The 20,084-nt window shown below is 43.5% G+C and overlaps 1 protein-coding gene across 1 annotated transcript in view; it reads left to right on the top strand.

Moving 5' to 3' along the window:
* Nucleotides 1–7,140: 7,140 nt before the first annotated feature.
* Nucleotides 7,141–20,084, top strand: part of LOC306745105 (exostosin-1b-like) — a gene marked incomplete at its 5' end in the record, with an annotated part of 29,222 nt that continues 16,278 nt past the window's right edge. The window contains one exon of the mRNA XM_079227840.1: nucleotides 7,141–8,078. Coding sequence (XP_079083966.1) covers nucleotides 7,141–8,078 — 938 coding nt within the window. The remainder of the gene's footprint in view (nucleotides 8,079–20,084) is intronic.

Genomic DNA, 20,084 nt, shown 5'->3' with positions numbered 1-20,084 from the left:
TCCTGATTGGTCTTTGAAGAAGAAGAAGACGTGAAATACTGGATTGTTTGTGATGAATCAAACGCATACACACTGCCACCGTGCTATCTGTCCCAAAGAGTGATTCTTCTTGTCTTCATTTAGCCATCGACTAAAGAGTGACCAAGTGATCCTCGCGCCTCCAGCCATTAAGAGCACTGCAGGATCTCAGCTCTCTCTCCCAGAGGAGTTCACCGTTGGCTCGGGTACTTACCATCTGTCAGCGAAACCCTCCAATTGGCTGACAAATGATGATTGCCTCTTACCTGTGAGCTTTCTAATGCGCTAACAAACTCCCCCAACATTTCCCAAGAAAGAGCGACTCTAAAGGTCTATAAACGGGATGCTATGATCATTATTCAGCTGCTATAATTGGATGCATTAAAAGCCTGTGTGTGTGTGTGTGTGTGAATATGTACGCCAAAGATGACGTGAATGCACAAACATGTTGACGTGTGTGTGTGTGTGTGTGCATTATCAAACGCACCCATGTGTACATGTGTCCCCTAAGGCCCCGCAGGCCCTTTATTAGCAGCTAGTTGACTCCATTCAGCTCAGCTAGTGATTAAACCTTTTCATGGCGGGAACTTTCACACCGCTGTGAACTGTGTGAGGTGATTAAAGGCTGCTCAATTTGTAGTCCAGTCCCACTGCTATTGCTCCTCATTGATCTTTTTCAGGCCCTTGAAGTGAGAGCTGCGCGCACCAGGCTCCTCTCATTGGAATAAGACGGCATACATCCACACTCTGCCCTCCTGTCTCAGCCAAATACTTCACAGACATGTATCCAATCTAATTACCGCTCAAATTAGCCGCCATGTACGGCTGCGGTTTAAACGTTTGTGTGATTAACTTTGTTGTGTTTCTTTTGATAGTGTTTGTATGAATTTAATTAAGCTTCTTTTATGTGGAACAGTATATGCACGAATGCATACCAAGCAGCGCTCCGTAGATTACGTGCCCAGAGTGCTGGCATTTGTACGATATGAGGAACAAATGTCACAGCCACACGTGATTTTTATTTTCAGAGAGAGCCCAGAACCTCCTGACGTGCTGACGAAGACAATACTGATGACATGCTGATGATAAGCAAGTGCACCATGTTTGTCATTTTAGTATAGCGCGTCAACATGTTCTCATCGGCGAGAGGCTGATGAGAATGTCTCTAGTATCTGGGCAGAAAAACGTCCTGACGGAGACATGAACGTCTCCCAAATATCATGTCAATCCACGTTAAAGTAGCGGAGACGTTTCAGTCTGGACTGAAGCGGTGGACAGGCCGATTTTAAAGCCCTTTAAGATACATTTGTTATTTTGGCCCATATGAATTAAACTGACTTGACCTGACACCTGTGACGACCCTCTCTGTGTGTAAAAAGGGTGTATCTCTGCAACCACTAGGGCTAATTGAATAATGTTGGTGCTATAATAAAAGGTACACATGTGAGATTTAGTTCAGATGTGTAAATATCAGTCTATATGTTACTGGTTAAGAGTAAATGAAGATGACACACAGAAAAACATGAAAAGGTTTCAGGTCCGCCTAGAAAAAAATCACTTTCAGGATGATTATTTCTTTGAAATGATGCAGCTGTAAGGTCCAACTCTAACCCAAATCATAGCTCAATATGTAAACATTCTCTAACCCAAATCATAGCTCAATATGTAAACATTCTCTAACCCAAATCATAGCTCAATATGTGAACATTCTCTAACCCAAATCATAGAACAATATGTGAACACTCTAACCCAAATCATAGCTCAATATGTGAACATTCTCTAACCCAAATCATAGCTCAATATGTGAACATTCACTAACCCAAATCATAGCTCAATATGTGAACATTCTCTAACCCAAATCATAGCTCAATATGTGAACATTCACTAACCCAAATCATAACACAATATGTGAACATTCTCTCTGCAAAGTTTGACTTTGATAAAGTGAAGCAGAACAAAGTTAGAGAGGGTTTAGAACAGAGAACATCCAGGCGAGGACTAAAAAATTTGCATTGGGGCACATTTACGCACATTTTAATTTTTTCATGTACCAAACCATATATTTCACAGTTTGTGGCTTTTTTTAACTATAAAACAAGCTATTATTTACAGTTGTATATAACAATCGCTCAGTCTTCCCCCCCTAGGGGGGGATTGGTTTCTAAAAGGTTAAAAGGCCCTCTGGTCTGAGCTGTCTCTCTCTCTGCCTCGAGGCACCAGATGGGTTGGTGTTCGAAGATCACGGTTTGTTCAATAAACCCTTTTTCTGTTAACCCACTCATTTTGTGTGTCCCCCTTCTTCTGTCATGGCCGTGCGACGTGGTTCATGACAAACCCGCAGACGAATGTGTCCACTTTCAACTTTGCCGATTCAGCACTTTCACACGCTGGCCATGCAGGAGAAAGGGTTATTACATCACCGCTGCAAGATGCCAAAACACTTCCCACAAGCAGTTTGGAGTCTAACAAGTGGTTTCAGGACAAATAGCAAAGACTGATTGTGGTAATGTTCTGATATCAGATTTGATCAAGCAGCAGATGTATTTTTATTGCAGGTCATTACTGCCGCCATACCTATTAGCATACAAATGGTTTCTGGGCCTATGGAGACCTGAAAGTTATTGCATGTGTAATTGAACCAGATCTCTGCTCTGTGATTGAGATGTTCCAACACACACGCGCACACACGCGCACGCACACACACACGGTTGTGAGCATATTGTGTGCACGCACAAATGCGTCTACTCACAAGTGCTGTTTTTACAGAGAAAGTAGAAGATGAAGAAAAATAGGAAAAAGGAATATGATTATGTCATTGATCAACACATTAATCTCCGGTCGACGGTTTGGACACATTTTGGATTATGAATAACACGTGAATGATGAAAACTGTCAATTATCTTTACATTAAACAACAGTAGATTGATAGATATCTCTGTCTGGTTTTGGATGCGATCCAGAAATCCACCATGGAACAGATGAGTCTCAAGGATCCATGAATGCAAATAATCAAATATGCTAACAAAATTATGGGTGCAAATGAATACAAAGGAAATGAACAAAAGCTGTTTTATCACTTTCTGCTCCAGGATGTCTTTACCTTCTTTTCATGATGCAACTTGAAAAATTGCACGACATTTATACTCTTCTGTTTTTGTATTGTTTTGTTGTTTGCCAAGTTTTCTATCATGTGTTGTTTAATAAAAATATACATTTGAATTAGCAAGCGTTAGCACTCACGTAGAAGCTGGTTAACTTGGGTGAATCATGCTAAGCGAAGCTAACCGGCTGCTGCAGCTTCATATTTAATGCACAAACATGAGAGTGGTATTGATCTTCTCATATCATATTCAGCATGAAAGTGAAGGAGCACATTTCCCCAAATATCAAACCGTTCCTTTTCTACGGCTACAGTACTGTGACTTGAGAAAATATCCATCTCCATGACTCATTCCCACAGGAGGAAAGGTGCCAACATACAATATAGCAAGAGGGGATCCTACTGTCCCTCTGCACATCAAGGCACTGACAATTCCAATATGTCACGTGACCTTTCCATTTCACTGTTCGTCCCGATACGCATAACAAAGACGAGGCTCCTCACCAAGGCTGTCGGTCTCAGCCGGGACTCAGGAGGAGACATTGAATCACCACATCCAAGGCTGTGCTCTCCATGAAAGAGCCACACACACACATAGCCTTCACACATCCACACAACAACTGTGTGTGTGTGTGTGTGTGTGTGTGTGTGTGTGCACGGTTCTTGCAAATATCACCCGAATATATTTTTGCTAGGATATTTTTTTCTAATCTGCATTGCATTGCAGATATTAACAAAAAGGAATGACTTTAAAATGCATTAATACAAATCTCCATTTGGCTGTTTAGTTGCTCGGCTGGCTGGGGAAACGATGCTGACCCGGGTGCATCCAAATTAGACATTGGCATGGTTGCGTGTATTACACAGTGGGAGCGCTGCTCTGGCTAAGTCACCCTGCTGCTCTAAATCTGGCCGAGTGCTCAGCTCAGCACACACAATGCAACAGCAGGGAGACATCTCCACCGTCTCATTAAGCTGCTAGATAATAGCCAGACAAAAGCAGAACCCACACAGATGCTTCTTTATTTCTTTATTTATTCATTTTTTTCCGCTTGGATCCTACATTTCTGTTGCTTCGTCCTGACGCAGGCATCCAAATAATCCTGAGTGTGCAAACGTATATATTTCAGGCTGTAAAGCGAAGGACTGTCACTGTTACGCATGGCTACACCACTTTAAAGAGCTTGAATACAAATTCAATGACATTTAAACGAAGCGCGGCTGATCATTATAGTGGCAAAAGCTGAGGAACATCCATCTCACATCAGTCACCAGAGGCACCCCATCGTAAATGAGTTAAGGGGATGAAAGAGGGGAGCGGTGGAAAGAATGTCAGCGCGCAGCAGAGGGGATGATAGAGAGTATAAGAGAGGGGAAAGGCAGAACTGCAGTGGGAGACAAAGAGAAAAGGAGGAGGTAGAGAATGAGGAGGTGGCCATCGGATGCCTCCTGGTCTTTGATCAGCGGTCCATGGGGAACTGAGGCGGTGCAGATAGCTGGTCCACAGCTCCTGAGGAACGCAGCTTCACATTCCTCCTTGCTCTTTCCCCGCTTCTGCAAAATCACTTCTAGTCTTTCAGTCCAGCAGCTGTGAAAACACATCATGGCTTCCTACATGCCAGACCTGGCTAATGCACTGTGGTGCCATTGTCCTGCTGGTCCTCATCCACGGGGGCCAACTCATTCTATAGTGTTTTTCAATTATCGTCTTTTTCTATTTGGGTTGAAAATTGTTCATTTCTCTTGTTGCTTAAGGGTCAGAGGTCACATTCAGCTGCAGAGCCGCTCTGGTATGACTCAGGAATCCAGCTTTTTGCTCACCGGGCCGTCAGCAGGACAAATGCATGTTGATGATGAACAAGGACACCTAAATATTGCAGATATCTTGGTTTTCTTTCAAAAGATATTGCCAATCTATCAGTGGCAGAACTCCTCGTTCACACATCATATACTTACATACATAATTTGCATTTTTGCAGTCCCCTATTGTTTGTTTATTGTTTGTTTATTTACACCTCACACACTTAATACACACATACATTTTTTTCATTTTTGCACTTCAATCGTTTAAGTTTAATTTAATTCCTAAATTAATACTCTGTATTTTTTCTCTTTCATCCCAGCTATTTTTATCTTTATTATTATTATTATTGTATATATCTTTCATCCCTTTTTTGTCTGTAAATTGCTGCTACTTCGACACCAAATTTCCAATTGGGGATTAATAAAGTATATATTCATTCATTCATTTAATACAGGGATCTGAACACTACATCTCTTTGAAGCATGGTCTCCGTCCACCAGCCTCTGCCGGGATAATTTATGTGCAGCAAAGGTGCTGCAACTGCTAATAGTCGTCTGCCTTTAAAGTTAAACAAAACCACAAACAACAAGCATTCTGATACCGTATCACAAGCCGCATAACTTAACCCCATGTTAAAAAGTGCAAGTAGAAGCTGTTTTGAATTCGGGTTATAGCCATGACCCAGTTTTTTATATTTTTTTACGATACACACCTTACATGAACATCAGTAAAAAAAACACAACAGTAATCCTTTGAAGTGTAGCCTAAAAGTATCTGTTGGGCATTTGCTGAATTTGCTTGATCCAATTGAATCATTACTATCAACGATATATATATATACAATATATCGTGATATATAGAATATATCACGATATATCGTATTTCACGATATATTACTATCAACATTATAACTGATAAAAATTGTGTTATTTATTTCAGAGTTAATTCTTGACAGACATCTTGAATGCCAACATGCACAAAAAGTCCTTCAAGTGCTAAAATAAAATGTGATATGATCTGAAAAAACAAAACGCACTGACTGTGGAAGTCATTTAATACCATAAACATAAAATTAATTCAAGATTACTCCATTCCTCACGTGGCCTAATGAGGTTCAAGAGGCAAACCACAAATCTCAGCTCATAATTCCCTCTGGTTGAATCAGTGCGGAGGGGACAATTCTTCTTCCTCTCTGGATGTGAATGGGTGCACCTGGAAGCCCCGCCCACCTCGGATGTGACGCGCAGCCAATGGGAGCGCGCCGTCATCGTCGTCGTCGCTGTGGGCTGCTGTCCTGCTCGGCTCGGCTCCTCAGTCTCCAACAGCCAGCAGCGCTTGTCTTTCCCTGTGACCGAGCCGCCACTTCAACACGAAATTTAAGGGAGAACATTAGCCGGGCCGGCTTCGTGTGAAGAGCGAAGGAAACGCGTTGAGGAGACATTTTGTTTCAGCGGAAGGAGACGGACTGACTTTACTTCCAACCAGCCGTTGACGCCACTTTGATGCAGCCGCTTAGCTAACAGGCTAACCGGGAATGTTTGCAGAAATTAGCCACTCCGTTAGCTTGCTAGCTAGCTAAATCGGATGGAGTAATTGCGCTGTGTGTATATTAACCAAACGGTGACGATAATATTATTTTAATCTAGCTTCACATTATGTGAAATGAACCGTGGGAGCGTCTGGGACCCGGTGTGTTGAATGTTTATCGCTCCGAGTCTCTGCTTTTGGTTGCTAATTTCCAGAAGGGAACAATAGTTTAACTAGGCAACAAGTCCGGTTCACAACACTTTATTTAACGTTACTCAAGAAGTTTGTTAACGTGTTCTTTTTGGTTGTCAATCAACCATGTTGGTCCAAGTGAGCTAAACAGCAGCGAAGTGGAGGTGATGTTGTACAAAGGGACTTTAACGGCAGACCCCCGTTTCTGAGCGGATCCAGTCGCTGCTGTGGAGGAGAAACCCGATGTCAGCTAGCCCATACAACTGTTGACGACGAGGAAACGAGGCGGACGAACATTATAAATCGCCCACATGCTTTGGATCAGTTCCCGGACTTGTGAAAGGCATCTGAAGAAGCAGAAGGTGGGAGAAGCGAGCGCGCAGCCCTTGCAGCCCGTGGGAAGATGGCGGAGCGCTCCCGCAGGACGTGGTGAGAGCAAAACTTGGTGGGAGACTTCTCGGATTTACCGCCAGGCACCTTATCTCAGATCGGAGGACACATGCAGGCCAAAAAACGGTACTTAACTCTGTTCTCCGCCGGCGCGTGTCTCATTCTTCTGTTTTGTTTTGGTGGGATACAAGTCCCGCTGTCGCGGCGCGATGACCGCAGCGTCGCCGGTTCTCGTCCCGGGGCTCGGTGGCGTCACTTCCCGGGGTCCCTGCAGCCGTTCAGCCGCCGGGAGCAAGACGATCAAGACGACCACGATGAGCACATATCTCCGAGGGAGAAGCGGGACTCGAACTCGGGTGTGTACGGAGGGAAACGCTGCAGGATGGAGTCCTGCTTTGATTTCTCCCTGTGCCAGAAGCACGGATTTAAAGTGTACGTCTACCCGCTGCAGAAAGGGGAGAAGATGTCAGAGAGCTATCAGAACATATTGTCCTCCATCGAAGGGTCCATGTTCTACACGTCTGACCCGGGACAGGCCTGTCTGTTCGTCCTGAGTCTGGACACTCTGGACCGGGACCAGCTTTCACCCCAGTATGTGCACAACCTGAAAGTAAAAGTCCAGAGCCTTCCCCTGTGGAACGGGGGCAAAAACCACATCATCTTCAACTTGTACTCGGGCACCTGGCCAGACTACACAGAGGACCTTGGTTTCGACATCGGCCTCGCCATGCTGGCAAAGGCCAGCATCAGCACCGAGAACTTTAGGCCCGGCTTTGACGTTTCCATCCCTCTTTTCTCTAAAGAGCACCCCAGGACAGGAGGGGAGCGGGGCTACTTGAAACACAACACCATCCCCCCGTTTAGGAAGTACATGCTTGTTTTTAAGGGGAAGAGGTATCTAACGGGAATCGGTTCAGACACTAGGAACGCTTTATATCACGTCCATAACTCAGAGGATGTGGTCCTCCTCACCACCTGTAAGCACGGGAAGGACTGGCAGAAGCACAAGGATGGACGCTGTGATAAAGACAACACAGAGTATGACAAGTAAGTACTAGCCACTTAATTATCCAGCAGGAGTGTCTCAGTCTTTACAGTTGCTGTCTGGGTCTGTCTTGTCTTTTCCTCTCGTCTTAATGGTTTTGCCACTCCTTCCATGTCTGATAACGACAAGGTAAGTGTCATGAAAAACACAGTGGTACGTTAAATCGGCACGGGTCTGATGTTCCAACAACACCTATTCATTATGCTGGTATATTGGGCAGGGTTATCCTTGAGTCAGAGGATCGATGGTTTGATCCCCGGCTCCACTAGTCCATGTCGATGTCTCCTTGGGCGAGACACTTAACCCAGAGTTAAGCGTGCTATGCCTGCAGTGTGTGAATGTTGGTTAGAGGCCTGATGGGCAGGCGGCACCCTTGCCATCAGTGTATGAATGAGTGAATGATGACACGTTGAGTTAAAGCGCTTTGAGTGGTTGGAAGACTAGAAAAGCGATGCACTAGTACAGCAATTTACATATTTTTTTTCTGCGGTTTTTGGATCGTGTATTTTTGCCATGCTGTTTAATTTTGATTTCCTGTTTTTGTTTACTGCTGTATAACTCAAGACAGGAACCTTTGGTCAAATGTCATGCACTTTGTCATTACAACAGTGATTTGTTGCTTTTAAATATGATTATTTACCAAATTTCCCATCACGAGTCACTTAAGTAGATTTGATTTAATGTCAGTCACGGGAGCCCATGTATTATTGTAATTCAATAGATATCTCCATCTGTCTACAGCCTGCTATTCAGCAGTGGATAAATCTGCTTCTCTTGACATTTCCACCCTTCTGCCTGTCGGTGTATTTATTATGAAGCCTCTCTGACAGAAAACGTCAATACAGAAATGCACTCACTCAGTTACATGATGCTCACAGATAGCTATTGGCTAATTTGCTACAACTCCTAACAAGCTGAAAAGTAGTATATTGCTCCAGAAGGCAATATTGCACAGCTCCATTGCCTCAAAAAGTTGCTCTTTGGACTTTCACCCTGTACTACAGTTAAGCCACACGGTTTTCTGTGCCCAAATCTGATGAGCAAACTGGCGTCTGTCTCCCTGCTCTGGCCAGTGGGATTCATTTCGTGTCCCCCCAGACTGTGCCGTGTTGTTACTGGTGACTGTGTGGCGCTGGGTGTTTGACTGTGGCTCTTTGGAGTGGATTAGTGGGGACAAAGCACTGGTGCCAGTAAGGGGAAGCCACTCTGGCCCCTGTTTGCTCAGTCATTTCCCAGACAAACCCAACTGCATGAGCCAGGAATGCCCTGGGCCCCCAACCTGTGTCCTTCCTGACCCCTCTGTTGTTTGGGGCCCCGGGGGATTGACCCCCTTGTCAACTCTTTATCTTTTTGGGGTAACATTCAATTTCAATATGTCAGGGGGGTCTGCTATGAAACCTGCCTGCAGCGTGGATTTAATAACGCGGTTCCGATGCGTTTTAATATCGAGATGCCTCGTGTGTTTGCTCAGTGGATTCTCCTCTGTGTCGGGAGGAATAACATTCTCAGTATCGCTCTTAAGACGTGAGCTATCGGCTCTCTCTCTTCGCCTCTTTCTGCCAGCTCGCTGCTTGCTGCCAGAGTGTGATTTCACATTTCACACAGTGAGATGTGTGGCATCAGAGTCGTAACCCAGAGGAAAAATTAATCCTCCCGTCATTAAGTAGCATACGGGGAGAAGCGGGCTTTGGGTATCTCAATAGCCCTCGTCGGCTTAGCTTCATTGCATGAAGTATGTTCAGTGGTTCTCAGTCAGTACATCCTCAGTAAGCCACACCGCTATCAGTCAACAGGCTTTGGTTTGATCCTCATGGCACTGTGGAATTCCTGTTTAAATTAAATAAAATGAATATACTGATCCCTGCCATACCGCCCCAACATTCAACAAAGTCTGTGCGACACAAGTTGTGCACTTAATGGCGAGGAACATACATTAGTCAGTCAGCTTTAATGTCAATTCTTCCATTTGTGCAACATACAGAAGATTTGAAAGTACATTCCTCTCCTGTCCAACATATAGTGAATACAGATAATAATAAAGTGCAAATGGGTAATAAAAAAAAGAACATATAGACAACATATATATTAAGTCTGAACTATTACAGTTTCAAATAGAAAACCTGTCACTCATTGTGCCTTTTTATCATGCAGCAACACATTTCACTCCATGATCAGATCTTACTCGCATTGTGATCCAGTTAGCCGAAAAACATCAGTCAAAATAAAGTTGTATATCGGATGGAATAAAGCCCACAGTAGTAGTAAACTATGCTGGTGAGAGAAGATACTCAACACTGAGTCGCAATTTGAAGGTCAGCGTTTTCATAACGCATGTTTTCCATGGTTTGTGTACACATAAAAGAGACAAACTGGAAAGTGCATCTCGGAGCCAGATAGTATACATTTTTTATGAGAAATTGGTTTGAAGCGGATCTTGTAAAAGAATATCTTGCAATGTGCAGTGATTTTTACAGAACACAGTTTGAGGCTATTGGGAGTCATCCGCTACTGTGTGTGTGTGTGTGTGTGTGTGTGTGTGTGTGCGCAATAAAAAAACCTGTCTAAATGTTGAACCTGTTTTATCCCTTCAGATTGTTTTTATTGTGGAGTGGTAATTGCCTTTTTGGGGTTCTCGTCACCGGCACAGTGGGCCATTTAAAATCCTACCGTTACAATGAGGTTTTTATTAAGTCTGCCATATCTTTTTGAGGGGGAAATCCAATGCTTAACATTATGTCTGACGGGATTGCTTCATCAGTTCACAACGGTGGAATTATTTTCAGTCGGTAATCATACCCAGACCCACGCTATATCCGTGGCCTGGCTTGAAGCCCTAAACGGGGATTTCCAAAGGGGTGAGACTACGAGAGGCCAAAGAGGTGAGGCAGTAGTCAAGGAGATCAATATTTGCATTTGAGTCAACTTTCTAAATTAAAAGGAAATGAGCTGAGCCCAGTATCTTCCTCATTAAGCAGCGGTTTGTTGGACACACTGATTTAGACTTGGGTTAAGACGTGAGCCAATTCTGTTAACATGTCAAATATTTGAATAGCTGTCGGTGCACCAGAATATACTCTAATGCATATGTACTGTTGGCAGTACTGAGCTCTCTACGCAGGTTGACGTGTATAATTGTGAGCTGTATTGTCCTGCATGGGTCAGACGGCACAGTCTGTGGGCTAACTGGGTGGAAGTAATCGTTTCTGTGCCCTTTGTGCAACAAATCCCTCTTATCCTCTCCCACTGACAACAAGGAAGTTGTGACGGACTGAATGCACCCTCTCACCATAATTACCATGTAATGGCCGTGTCCTTTTTGCGTACTAGTTCAGCCTTTTATTCTCCAGATGTTGGCCTGGAATGTGCATGTACATGTGTGGCTTGTTTGTAGTGGGAAAATATGTAATATTTGGACACTGATTGTATTGTGTTGGTTGCAATTATAGTGTGTTTTTGTATATTACATAATATTTGTAAACCCAATTCTCCAATCTTGACATAACATTGTCTTAAAGGTCGAGTGTGTAGGATGTGGTGGCAGATTGCAACCAACTGAAACCTGAACGGCCTTATCTAGAGCCAGTGTTTCAAACTGTAGAAACATGGCCGCCTGCTCCTTAAATATGACCCACTCCGTACGCATGTAGATGTGTTCGAAGGTAATGAAAACGCGGCCATTCTTTTTTTAAGGTGGCTTGTGTAGCTTCTCTTATTGTTGCTGTAAATCTGCTAGACACCTCAGTGTCTCTACTGTAAATTAAGTATTTTAAGGTTGCAGCTGTGATGAATACTGCTTGTACACACATTGAAGACTTCCACATACGTTCACAACATGTGTGAGGAAAGTATTTTTGTATTCAGGCCCTAGAAAAAATTCCCACATTTGGGATTGCAAAAGGTTCTATCAGGTGTGACGCACAATGGTCTCCTAATACCTCCATGTCCTCATTTACATATGATAATTTAATTATCTTGCTTGATGGCACATGTCATTGCGAGGAAGTTATATTGCACATATTTATGTGTTGCACGTAAACTGCAGCGCGTCTCCGTTTGGCTTGTTTACCTGTGATGTCCCTGCTTTTTTTCCAGCTAGTGGGTAGAGTCAACGTTTTGCTTCCCCCTTCACCACAGTCCAGACATCTGCACTCAGCCTCTTTGTGCACAAGTCTGTAATGCAGGAGGAGAGAAGAAAAGTTACAGCAGGAGGCAGGTCAGATGCAATTTTAACCTCAAACTGAAAGCCCTCTCACAGCTTGTTTCCAATTAAGAGGCCCTGCCAAGCGAGAGAGAACAAGATGGATGGAGTGAGAGGTGAGAGACACACAGAAGAGTGGGAGACGAACTGAGAGCGTGAGTTTGAGGGAGAAAATAGGAACACAAGGAGAAAGAGCAGTCTGACGAAGTGAACGGCGGAGGGAGAAAGTGAAACCCGTGCCAGCCATCCAGCAGTGAGAGGTGAGTGCAATAGCTGGCCGGGTGCTGACGTTGGTCTGCTAGGTGTATTTATAGACTTGCAGGGTTTTAATCCTCAGTATTGGCCAAAGCCCCTGGCAGAGGGCTGCGAGCCAACTTGATGCAGGCTTTGCAGAGCTTGGGGAAAATGATAATCGTTGGTGGGGAGATTGGGCGATCTCCGAGTTCCTGCACATTAACATCATATGCCCTATATTGTTTATTTTGTAACTGAACATTTTGTTTCGTTCGCCATCCTTTTGTTGTGCGGCTTGCTTCGAGACAAGTGGCACTTGAACACGCAATTATGAAAGCGGACCGCCTACATGCATGTGCGTTCTGTGCATGTATGAGAGTTGGAGGGTTATGTCTGTATTTGTATTCCAGAAAATGTCACGAAGAGGAAAAAAAAACATCAAACAAGCCAAGCATTTGTCGCCACTAAAGTAAAGTTTTTTTACATGCTCATGTTCCCAGCTCGGACTATTTTATCAGATCTATCTAATAAAAAGCAACGCATTGACAGAGGTATGTGTTGCATTGGAGTATTTCACCGACTGTCATTTTCCTGATAAAGACAACAAGAGAAGGTGAGGCAGAATGTGAAATAAGATCCATACTAAAAGGGTGAAATGTCAGGAAGCTCTTTCACCGACTCCTGCACTACCTATTTGCTCGCCGTACACATTTCTAAAACGGCAGGCCGTGTTTGCCAGAGTCGCATAATGACAGCCCTGTGGTGCCCAACAGGATGGATGTGTGCAAATCTCTAAGTTGTGTTATTGCCCAATAAATATCCATATTTTTTATATTCCTTTCATTATTTAAACTATCTCCTTGGTTGAAAACACGCTATCCATTTATGTCGGGTAGTGGACCACTGGCCTGTGTGATAATGGTACCCGTAAGAGACCCAGTTGCCCAGTGATGGTGTGTTTTCCTTTTGGACTGAACTGGAGGTGACATCTCAGAAAACTGGAACATTGTCAGTCTCACGGGCCTTTTGAGACGGACCTTGGCAATGACACTGTGACACAGTGGTTCATTCTCTGTCTCCTGTTGACGAACAGACTCCCTTTTCTGGAAGGTTTCTCCAGTTGCCAGTCTTTATAACTCCGCTCTGCCAGCAAACCATTGACAGTTGGCCCTGAATGATGCAGCAGGCAGTGAAGGAGGCTGGTAAACCACAAACCGCTCCACACCGATTATATGTTTGCACTCTTATTGACGCAGGCCGAGGAATCACATTTCCACGACCACACAATACGTTTGGACTGGTCAGTGTTTTAAATACCGTTTCAGGTGTTTCGTTTTATTGGCCAGTTTCTGTAGGAAGGCCTTTAGATACCGACACGCAGTGGCCGTGTACACGATGGTCCAGCTACCACTTGTTGTGCCGAGTAAACTCAAGTCCCTTCTCACACAAGCGTCACTGAAGTGGCTGTTGTACTGCATTCTGCAATAGATTGTATGACATAATCTGATGCTTTTTTCCACTTCTCGAAGGCTGAAATGCTAACGTATTCGGCCACCGACAACAATGAGCAGACATTAACTCTTCTGAATGCTGTGATTGGAAACACCGTTTATATCTTTTGTGCATCTTTTGTAATGGTCCACACAAAAGAACAGGTAGTGTATGACGGAGTTCTTGTTTGCACAGTAGTTGTATAACAGCTGGACGTTTGAAAGATTCTTTCATTGATAGCATAATACATATCTAACCAGAAGATGTACACAGCGCAGCTTCTGGCTGATGAATACTGTGTCAGAGGGGATTTATTCATCCTCTAGGCCTAATGTGCCGTGGCTTTATGTTGAGGGAGTGAAGGACTACACTAGATGGATGATGCACAGTTGCCTATAGAACCTGGGGGGATAACAAACTGCTCATAGTCAGAAAGCTCATGGAAAGTGATACCTATGAAAGCAGATAACTGAGCAGACGGGCGATCGCATGACCGCCATTGTTGTTCTTTGTAACCGCCTCGCGTCACACAGAAATGACTGACTCTGACTTCTGAGTCAAGACAGGGTCGCGTGTGGCTGACCTATTGGTTCACCCTCAACGCCATTGGTTGGAGTCAAGCCGACGACCTCTGCAGAATATCACCCCCCTCGGTCACTTTCGGTGAAGAGGAGACGCTATGGATGCATGCATGTTTTCTGAACTGCAAATTACTACAAAGAATTAGATTTTGTGAGGTTCCAAATGGTCATGAGTAAAGTAAACCAAGGGAATTTGTGTTTTGCTTTCCCTGTATGATAATTTGCAGATATCTTCAAAGTTGTCTTCCTACATAGTTTGTGTGTATGTGCTGATGGATGTGTGCCATCCCAGAAACTACCGAAAGTGAACCGTTTTTCTCACTGCCGGGATTTATAGAGCGGGAGGTCGAGGGTGAACAGAGGGCATTACCATCAATGTTCACGTCTCATCAATCAATAGTTACGACCGGTGAAGTAGCTCGCTCTACGTTACCTTGACTTCAGCTCTTGGCTGGTGACTTGGTCCATGACCTAGTACACCCTCCTTTAAGAAATGAATATCTGGCAACCGGGCCATTATTAATGCAGTAACATGGACTTCAGCATGTGCTTCTCTCTCTTTCACACTCTTTCTTTGATTCAACATTTGAATGCTTTGCTGTGCTTGTTCGAATGGGCCTTTCGCCGCACTCTCACTTGGCCTCATCTCGTGTCCGGACAGGATGATGTATGCCCTGGCCTTGGCAGACATGTGCAGGTGATGCATTACACTTGGAATGCTGGGAATGCTGGGAGAGCTGGGATGAGGAAAGGGATGATAAGGAAATGGACGTCCCGCGTGCCAGACGCAGAGTGTGGTCCATTCCTGGGAAGAGCTTTGGGGAGGCACGCTTCACAATCTCCTTTGCGCCTTGACAGATGTGATCAAGTCCGGCTGGACGAAGGCAGGGGAGTAGCAGGGGAGTGTCCAGGGGTCTGGGAAAACATTAAACATGTATGGTAATGAAACACAAGCTGCACTTTATGGGGATTGAGGATGAACTGGGTGACCTTCGTGAAAGGTAGTAACCGAGATTGATCTAAAACCCAATTTTTTTTTTTTATGGCGTCTTCACACTTTGGCCTGATTGGAGAGTTGTTTTTTTTAGTGTTAAAGCTGCCGTTTCACCTACACCTCGACCCATTGGTTTGTTTTCTGTCAATCTATTGGTGCCATCCGCCGATATGAACAATTTGATTGGTTAAATTGTGTATGAAAAAGAAGTGGACCAGATCCAAAAAGCCCTGAAGTGATATAGAAAGCGGTAAAGAAGCTAAAAAATAGTGAATTCCATGTTATTATTTGAGAGGTTTTTCTAAGAAAGCCAACTAAGGACAAAGATGTAACTTTAAGGAAGTGATTCGTCATTCAGCAAGCCAGTGTTAGCGTGACACATGAGGAACATTTACAGGGCTTTCAAACACTCTGATAAGTTGCTCGCTCTGCATGACGGGGGCTTTCTCAACTATCCCTCATGTACAATTAAATATGTTGTGAGTGCTACATGCAGAATTAAGCGGCACTTTAAAATCAAGGCCACCCAAATCCTAAGGGCTTTTAATCCCTCAGTCACTGTGGAGCACAGACCTGCCAAGCCCGCTGACGTTTAGTCTCTAAAGGTCTTTGACTCTTGACTCGGTGCCACAAAATATAATGTTCATGTATAACTTCTTGGTGCAATAATACATAGCCCTATTTCTGGTTTGGAGAGAGGACCTGGCTCATTCTGAATGGTGTGATTGTCCCTGTATCTTTTCAAAGGGACTTTGGATGTGCATCTCCGTCCCCGTTGGGGACCGTGTTGTCTGTGTTCGTGTAACCACACTTGGCAGCACCGAGAAATTGCCAGCCACTGTGGGGCTTGGCTGGGATGATCAGATAAAACTGACACACACACACACTTTAACAGATATGCGATCTCTTGTTGTCCTCTTTGGACTCCACTTTGTCAGATAAGGGCTTTAATCTGCACTTTGAGTAGAAGCGAAGCTCCAGCACACATGAAGATAACCCTCCGTATGCGATAGTCTTAACTCCTCCGTGAAATGGTGGTAATATTCAACCCGTTCTTTGTTGCCGCCTTTAACGGATAAAGTGATCATGTAGCCTCACGTTAATGTCAAATTCAGAACGGTTTAGATTAACAAAAACAGAATATTGCCAGAGACTCAAAGGTGTTTTATCAAGTTTCTGTGACTCAAACTGAGCGGACTTAGACGATATTTTCTCACTTCGTTGACTCAGCGAAACGCGGTTTCGTTCCTCCTCTCCCACGGTGAAATCGCCGACTTCCCCTTGTGAGGTCACAACCAGAGGGCAAGCCAGGAAGTGTTGTCTTTGATCTTTTCCCGCTGTTCAAACTAATTACCTGCCCGCAGCAGCAGGCGCTGCTGGCCATGGAATTCATTAATACATGGTAGAGCTTTGTTCTGGACCAGTGTGTCTGGGAGGATGCAGAGGAATCCAGCTACCTCACAGGACCTTGTTATGCAGCACATTCCTCCCCGAGATCAAGTCAACTTGACGATGTGCACCAGCTTTTCTCCTTTTAGTCATACTTGTATTTGTCCAAATACTCCTTCTTGTCAGCTCGTCTAAAAACTCCTCCAGATGCTGTTGGCAGTTTGGTAGATAAATGACCGTAGAAGAGGAAATAGGTTACTGAATGTAGATTTGAGGCGAGAATAGAAATTATTAATATATTTGACGATGCCAGCTGTTTGCAGCCTCTCGACCGTTAAATCATGACTGTACACGTGCAGTTGCAACTCTGCAAACTTTGCACGGTGCTAATAATACATAATGGCCTGCTTTAAGTGGTTTACAGTAATTGTAACCCATGTCAACCCATCTTGTCCTCCCTTTGTCCTTGCATGCTTCTATGGGTGACAGTATCACCCATTCAACAGCCTGTGTTGTGCTCTCTTACTTTCACTTTACCTTTCTTTAATCGGTGCATGAGAAGTTCTCAGCAGGGGCTCATTGGTTCTAATAGCCCGCACTTGGGTCGGTGTCTCTGTATGGTGTATCATGGCACCAGTATGGGATTAGATCGCCCTCATTAGTGAGGGAGGATTTATTAGATGGGTTAAAACCTAAGGGGTGGCAGGCAGTTGCTTAAATGGCAAAGCTGACCCTCCGCTCAATATAAGCCATTATATTATATATATATATATATATATATATATATATATATATATATATATATATATATATATATATATATATATATGAGAATAACTTTGGTTGTAAATGCCATTCACGTGTCAGACAAGTCAAGTGTTTGCATTTAGCCAATTGTATTGGAAACCATATTTTTTTATTTAATTTTGCTTATTTTAAAAAATAAGGAAAATATGTTTTTTAATTAATTTAAATAAAATGATATATTAAATAATTACATTATATATATTTAATTTAAATAAAATGATATATTAAATAATTACATTATATATATATATTTCATTTTAATAAAATTATATATTAAATAATTACATTATATATATATATATTTCATTTTAATAAAATTATATATTAAATAATTACATTATATATATATTTAATATATAATTATTTTATTATATTATATATTTAATAATTTCATTACATTATATCCGTTTATTTTTGAATAGTTTGTACTATTCAACTTGTCGATCATTATATCATTTAACTGACCTAGCAATACGTCCAAAAAATGGACAGATAAATGCAGAAGTGTTAGTGCTACTTCACTAAAATAGAAATGTACTGTAAGCTTCTCTGGATGTTGACGTCTCTATGCAACATGCAACAGATGATGCATTTCATTTGGAAGTGCACTGACAATGCTTTACCAAGTGCCACACACTTCTGATGGTTCCCGCAATGTTGTGCATCCTCTGGGATGAACTGCAGTGTTTTCCCCTTCCTATCATCATTAGCACTGCCGCCACCCTGTAATCTCTCTTTCCGTCACTGAGGCAATGGGGCTTTTCTCCTCTGTGGTCTCTTAATTGTGAGGTAATCATTTTTGGCCTCTTGAGAGCAAAAAGACTGTGTTTACACTTCATTTTTGGCGGCTTGACTTGGCGAGACACTAATTTACTCTCTCAGCAGCCGAATGAAGCCGCTCCTTTCACTTATTTCATTACTTTATACTTGCTTTGGGCTTATGGCATTCTTCTCCCAGTGCATCTGAGGCTTTCCATCACCAGCAGGCTGGATAAACTCCCAATTTCTCTCTTTTTCATGTGGTGCTTTTAAAGTAAAAAGACCTCACTTCTCGTGACATCTATCATCCATTTCTTCCTCCTCCCCAGTAATGAAAAAAACTGCCATTTGGCAGCAATATCTTCTTTCCAAAAACAATGTATTGGCTGCTTTGGATAATTTTCTGATCACCGTTCCTTTAACTTTCTGAGGAAATGTTGATCCTTTCAGATGGTTTTCAGTGAGCTTGAACTTGCGTCTTAGGGACAGTTTAGATGATTCAAGCTGACTTTGCAGTGCCATCACCTCGCTGACCTCAGATGACCTCCTTTGGGTATTCGGCTTTATAAGATCCCCTGTGGTGTCCTTGGTCATAACTGTCATATGGACACACACTCATAGTCGCACGCCCTCAACCCATTTAGATGTAAACAGTCGGTACATGTGAACAAAAACATGAACTCTCTTGTCTAAAACACTTGCATAAGGCTACCCCCCCAACCCCCCGCTGGTATATCCTGAATAGAGCCTCATGCCTGTACACATTCTCACATCCTCGTACACATTACCCCCTCTGATACTGTCCCAAATCACACACACAAACACAAAAAGCTTCAAAACAGGCCTCTCAGCCCAGGCAGATGCTCTCCTCAGCAGTCGGGCTTTATCTAAATCCCTCTCTCCGCGTGATGGATGGGATCAGATCAGACACGGCTCACGAGTCCATTTGATGGCGCACTGATGGCAAAAATTCAGTTGACAGCGTCCCGTATTCTGAATTTAGAGACATTACAAAGCCGCCATCTCCCTGTCATGGCTATTGTCACATTGCTTTGCCTTTTAGAGGCAGGAGGCTGTCTGAGAGCTGACAGGAGTCTTCACCCTCTTAAAAAATAATGAAATATGTGTTTGGAAAAGCTGTCCACGCGCTGATACATTCATACATAACCATTTATTTCATCCACTGCTTTGATCCTAATTTTGCTGATTTCGTTCCCATCTGTATTCCATCCCCTCAGCTTCTGTTATTCTCCCGTTTCCGTCCTTTTGCCCGCCGCACTTTGCGTCCATTCATCACTCGTTTTCCCCCTCGGCTTCACTCCACCTCTGTGTCATTCAATCCCTCTGTCCTCTTCATCACTATGTGCCTTCTCACATCCTTGCATCTCTTCCCTCATCCGTCCCGGCTCGGCCCAGATCAGAGGCATTCCTGACCCGGACTTATCTCTGGTGCAGAACAGCCAGTGCAACAGCAGCAGATGAATCTGCTCAACCTTCACCTTTTTGACACTTTCATTCATTCATTTGATCCATGTTGTTGGTGGTTGACCAAGAA

Source organism: Taurulus bubalis (assembly GCF_910589615.1).
Source record: "Taurulus bubalis genome assembly, chromosome: 12".
Taxonomy (NCBI): Eukaryota; Metazoa; Chordata; class Actinopteri; order Perciformes; family Cottidae; genus Taurulus; species Taurulus bubalis.
Note: the sequence above shows the minus strand (reverse complement) of the source record. Positions and strands in the feature narration are given on the sequence as shown.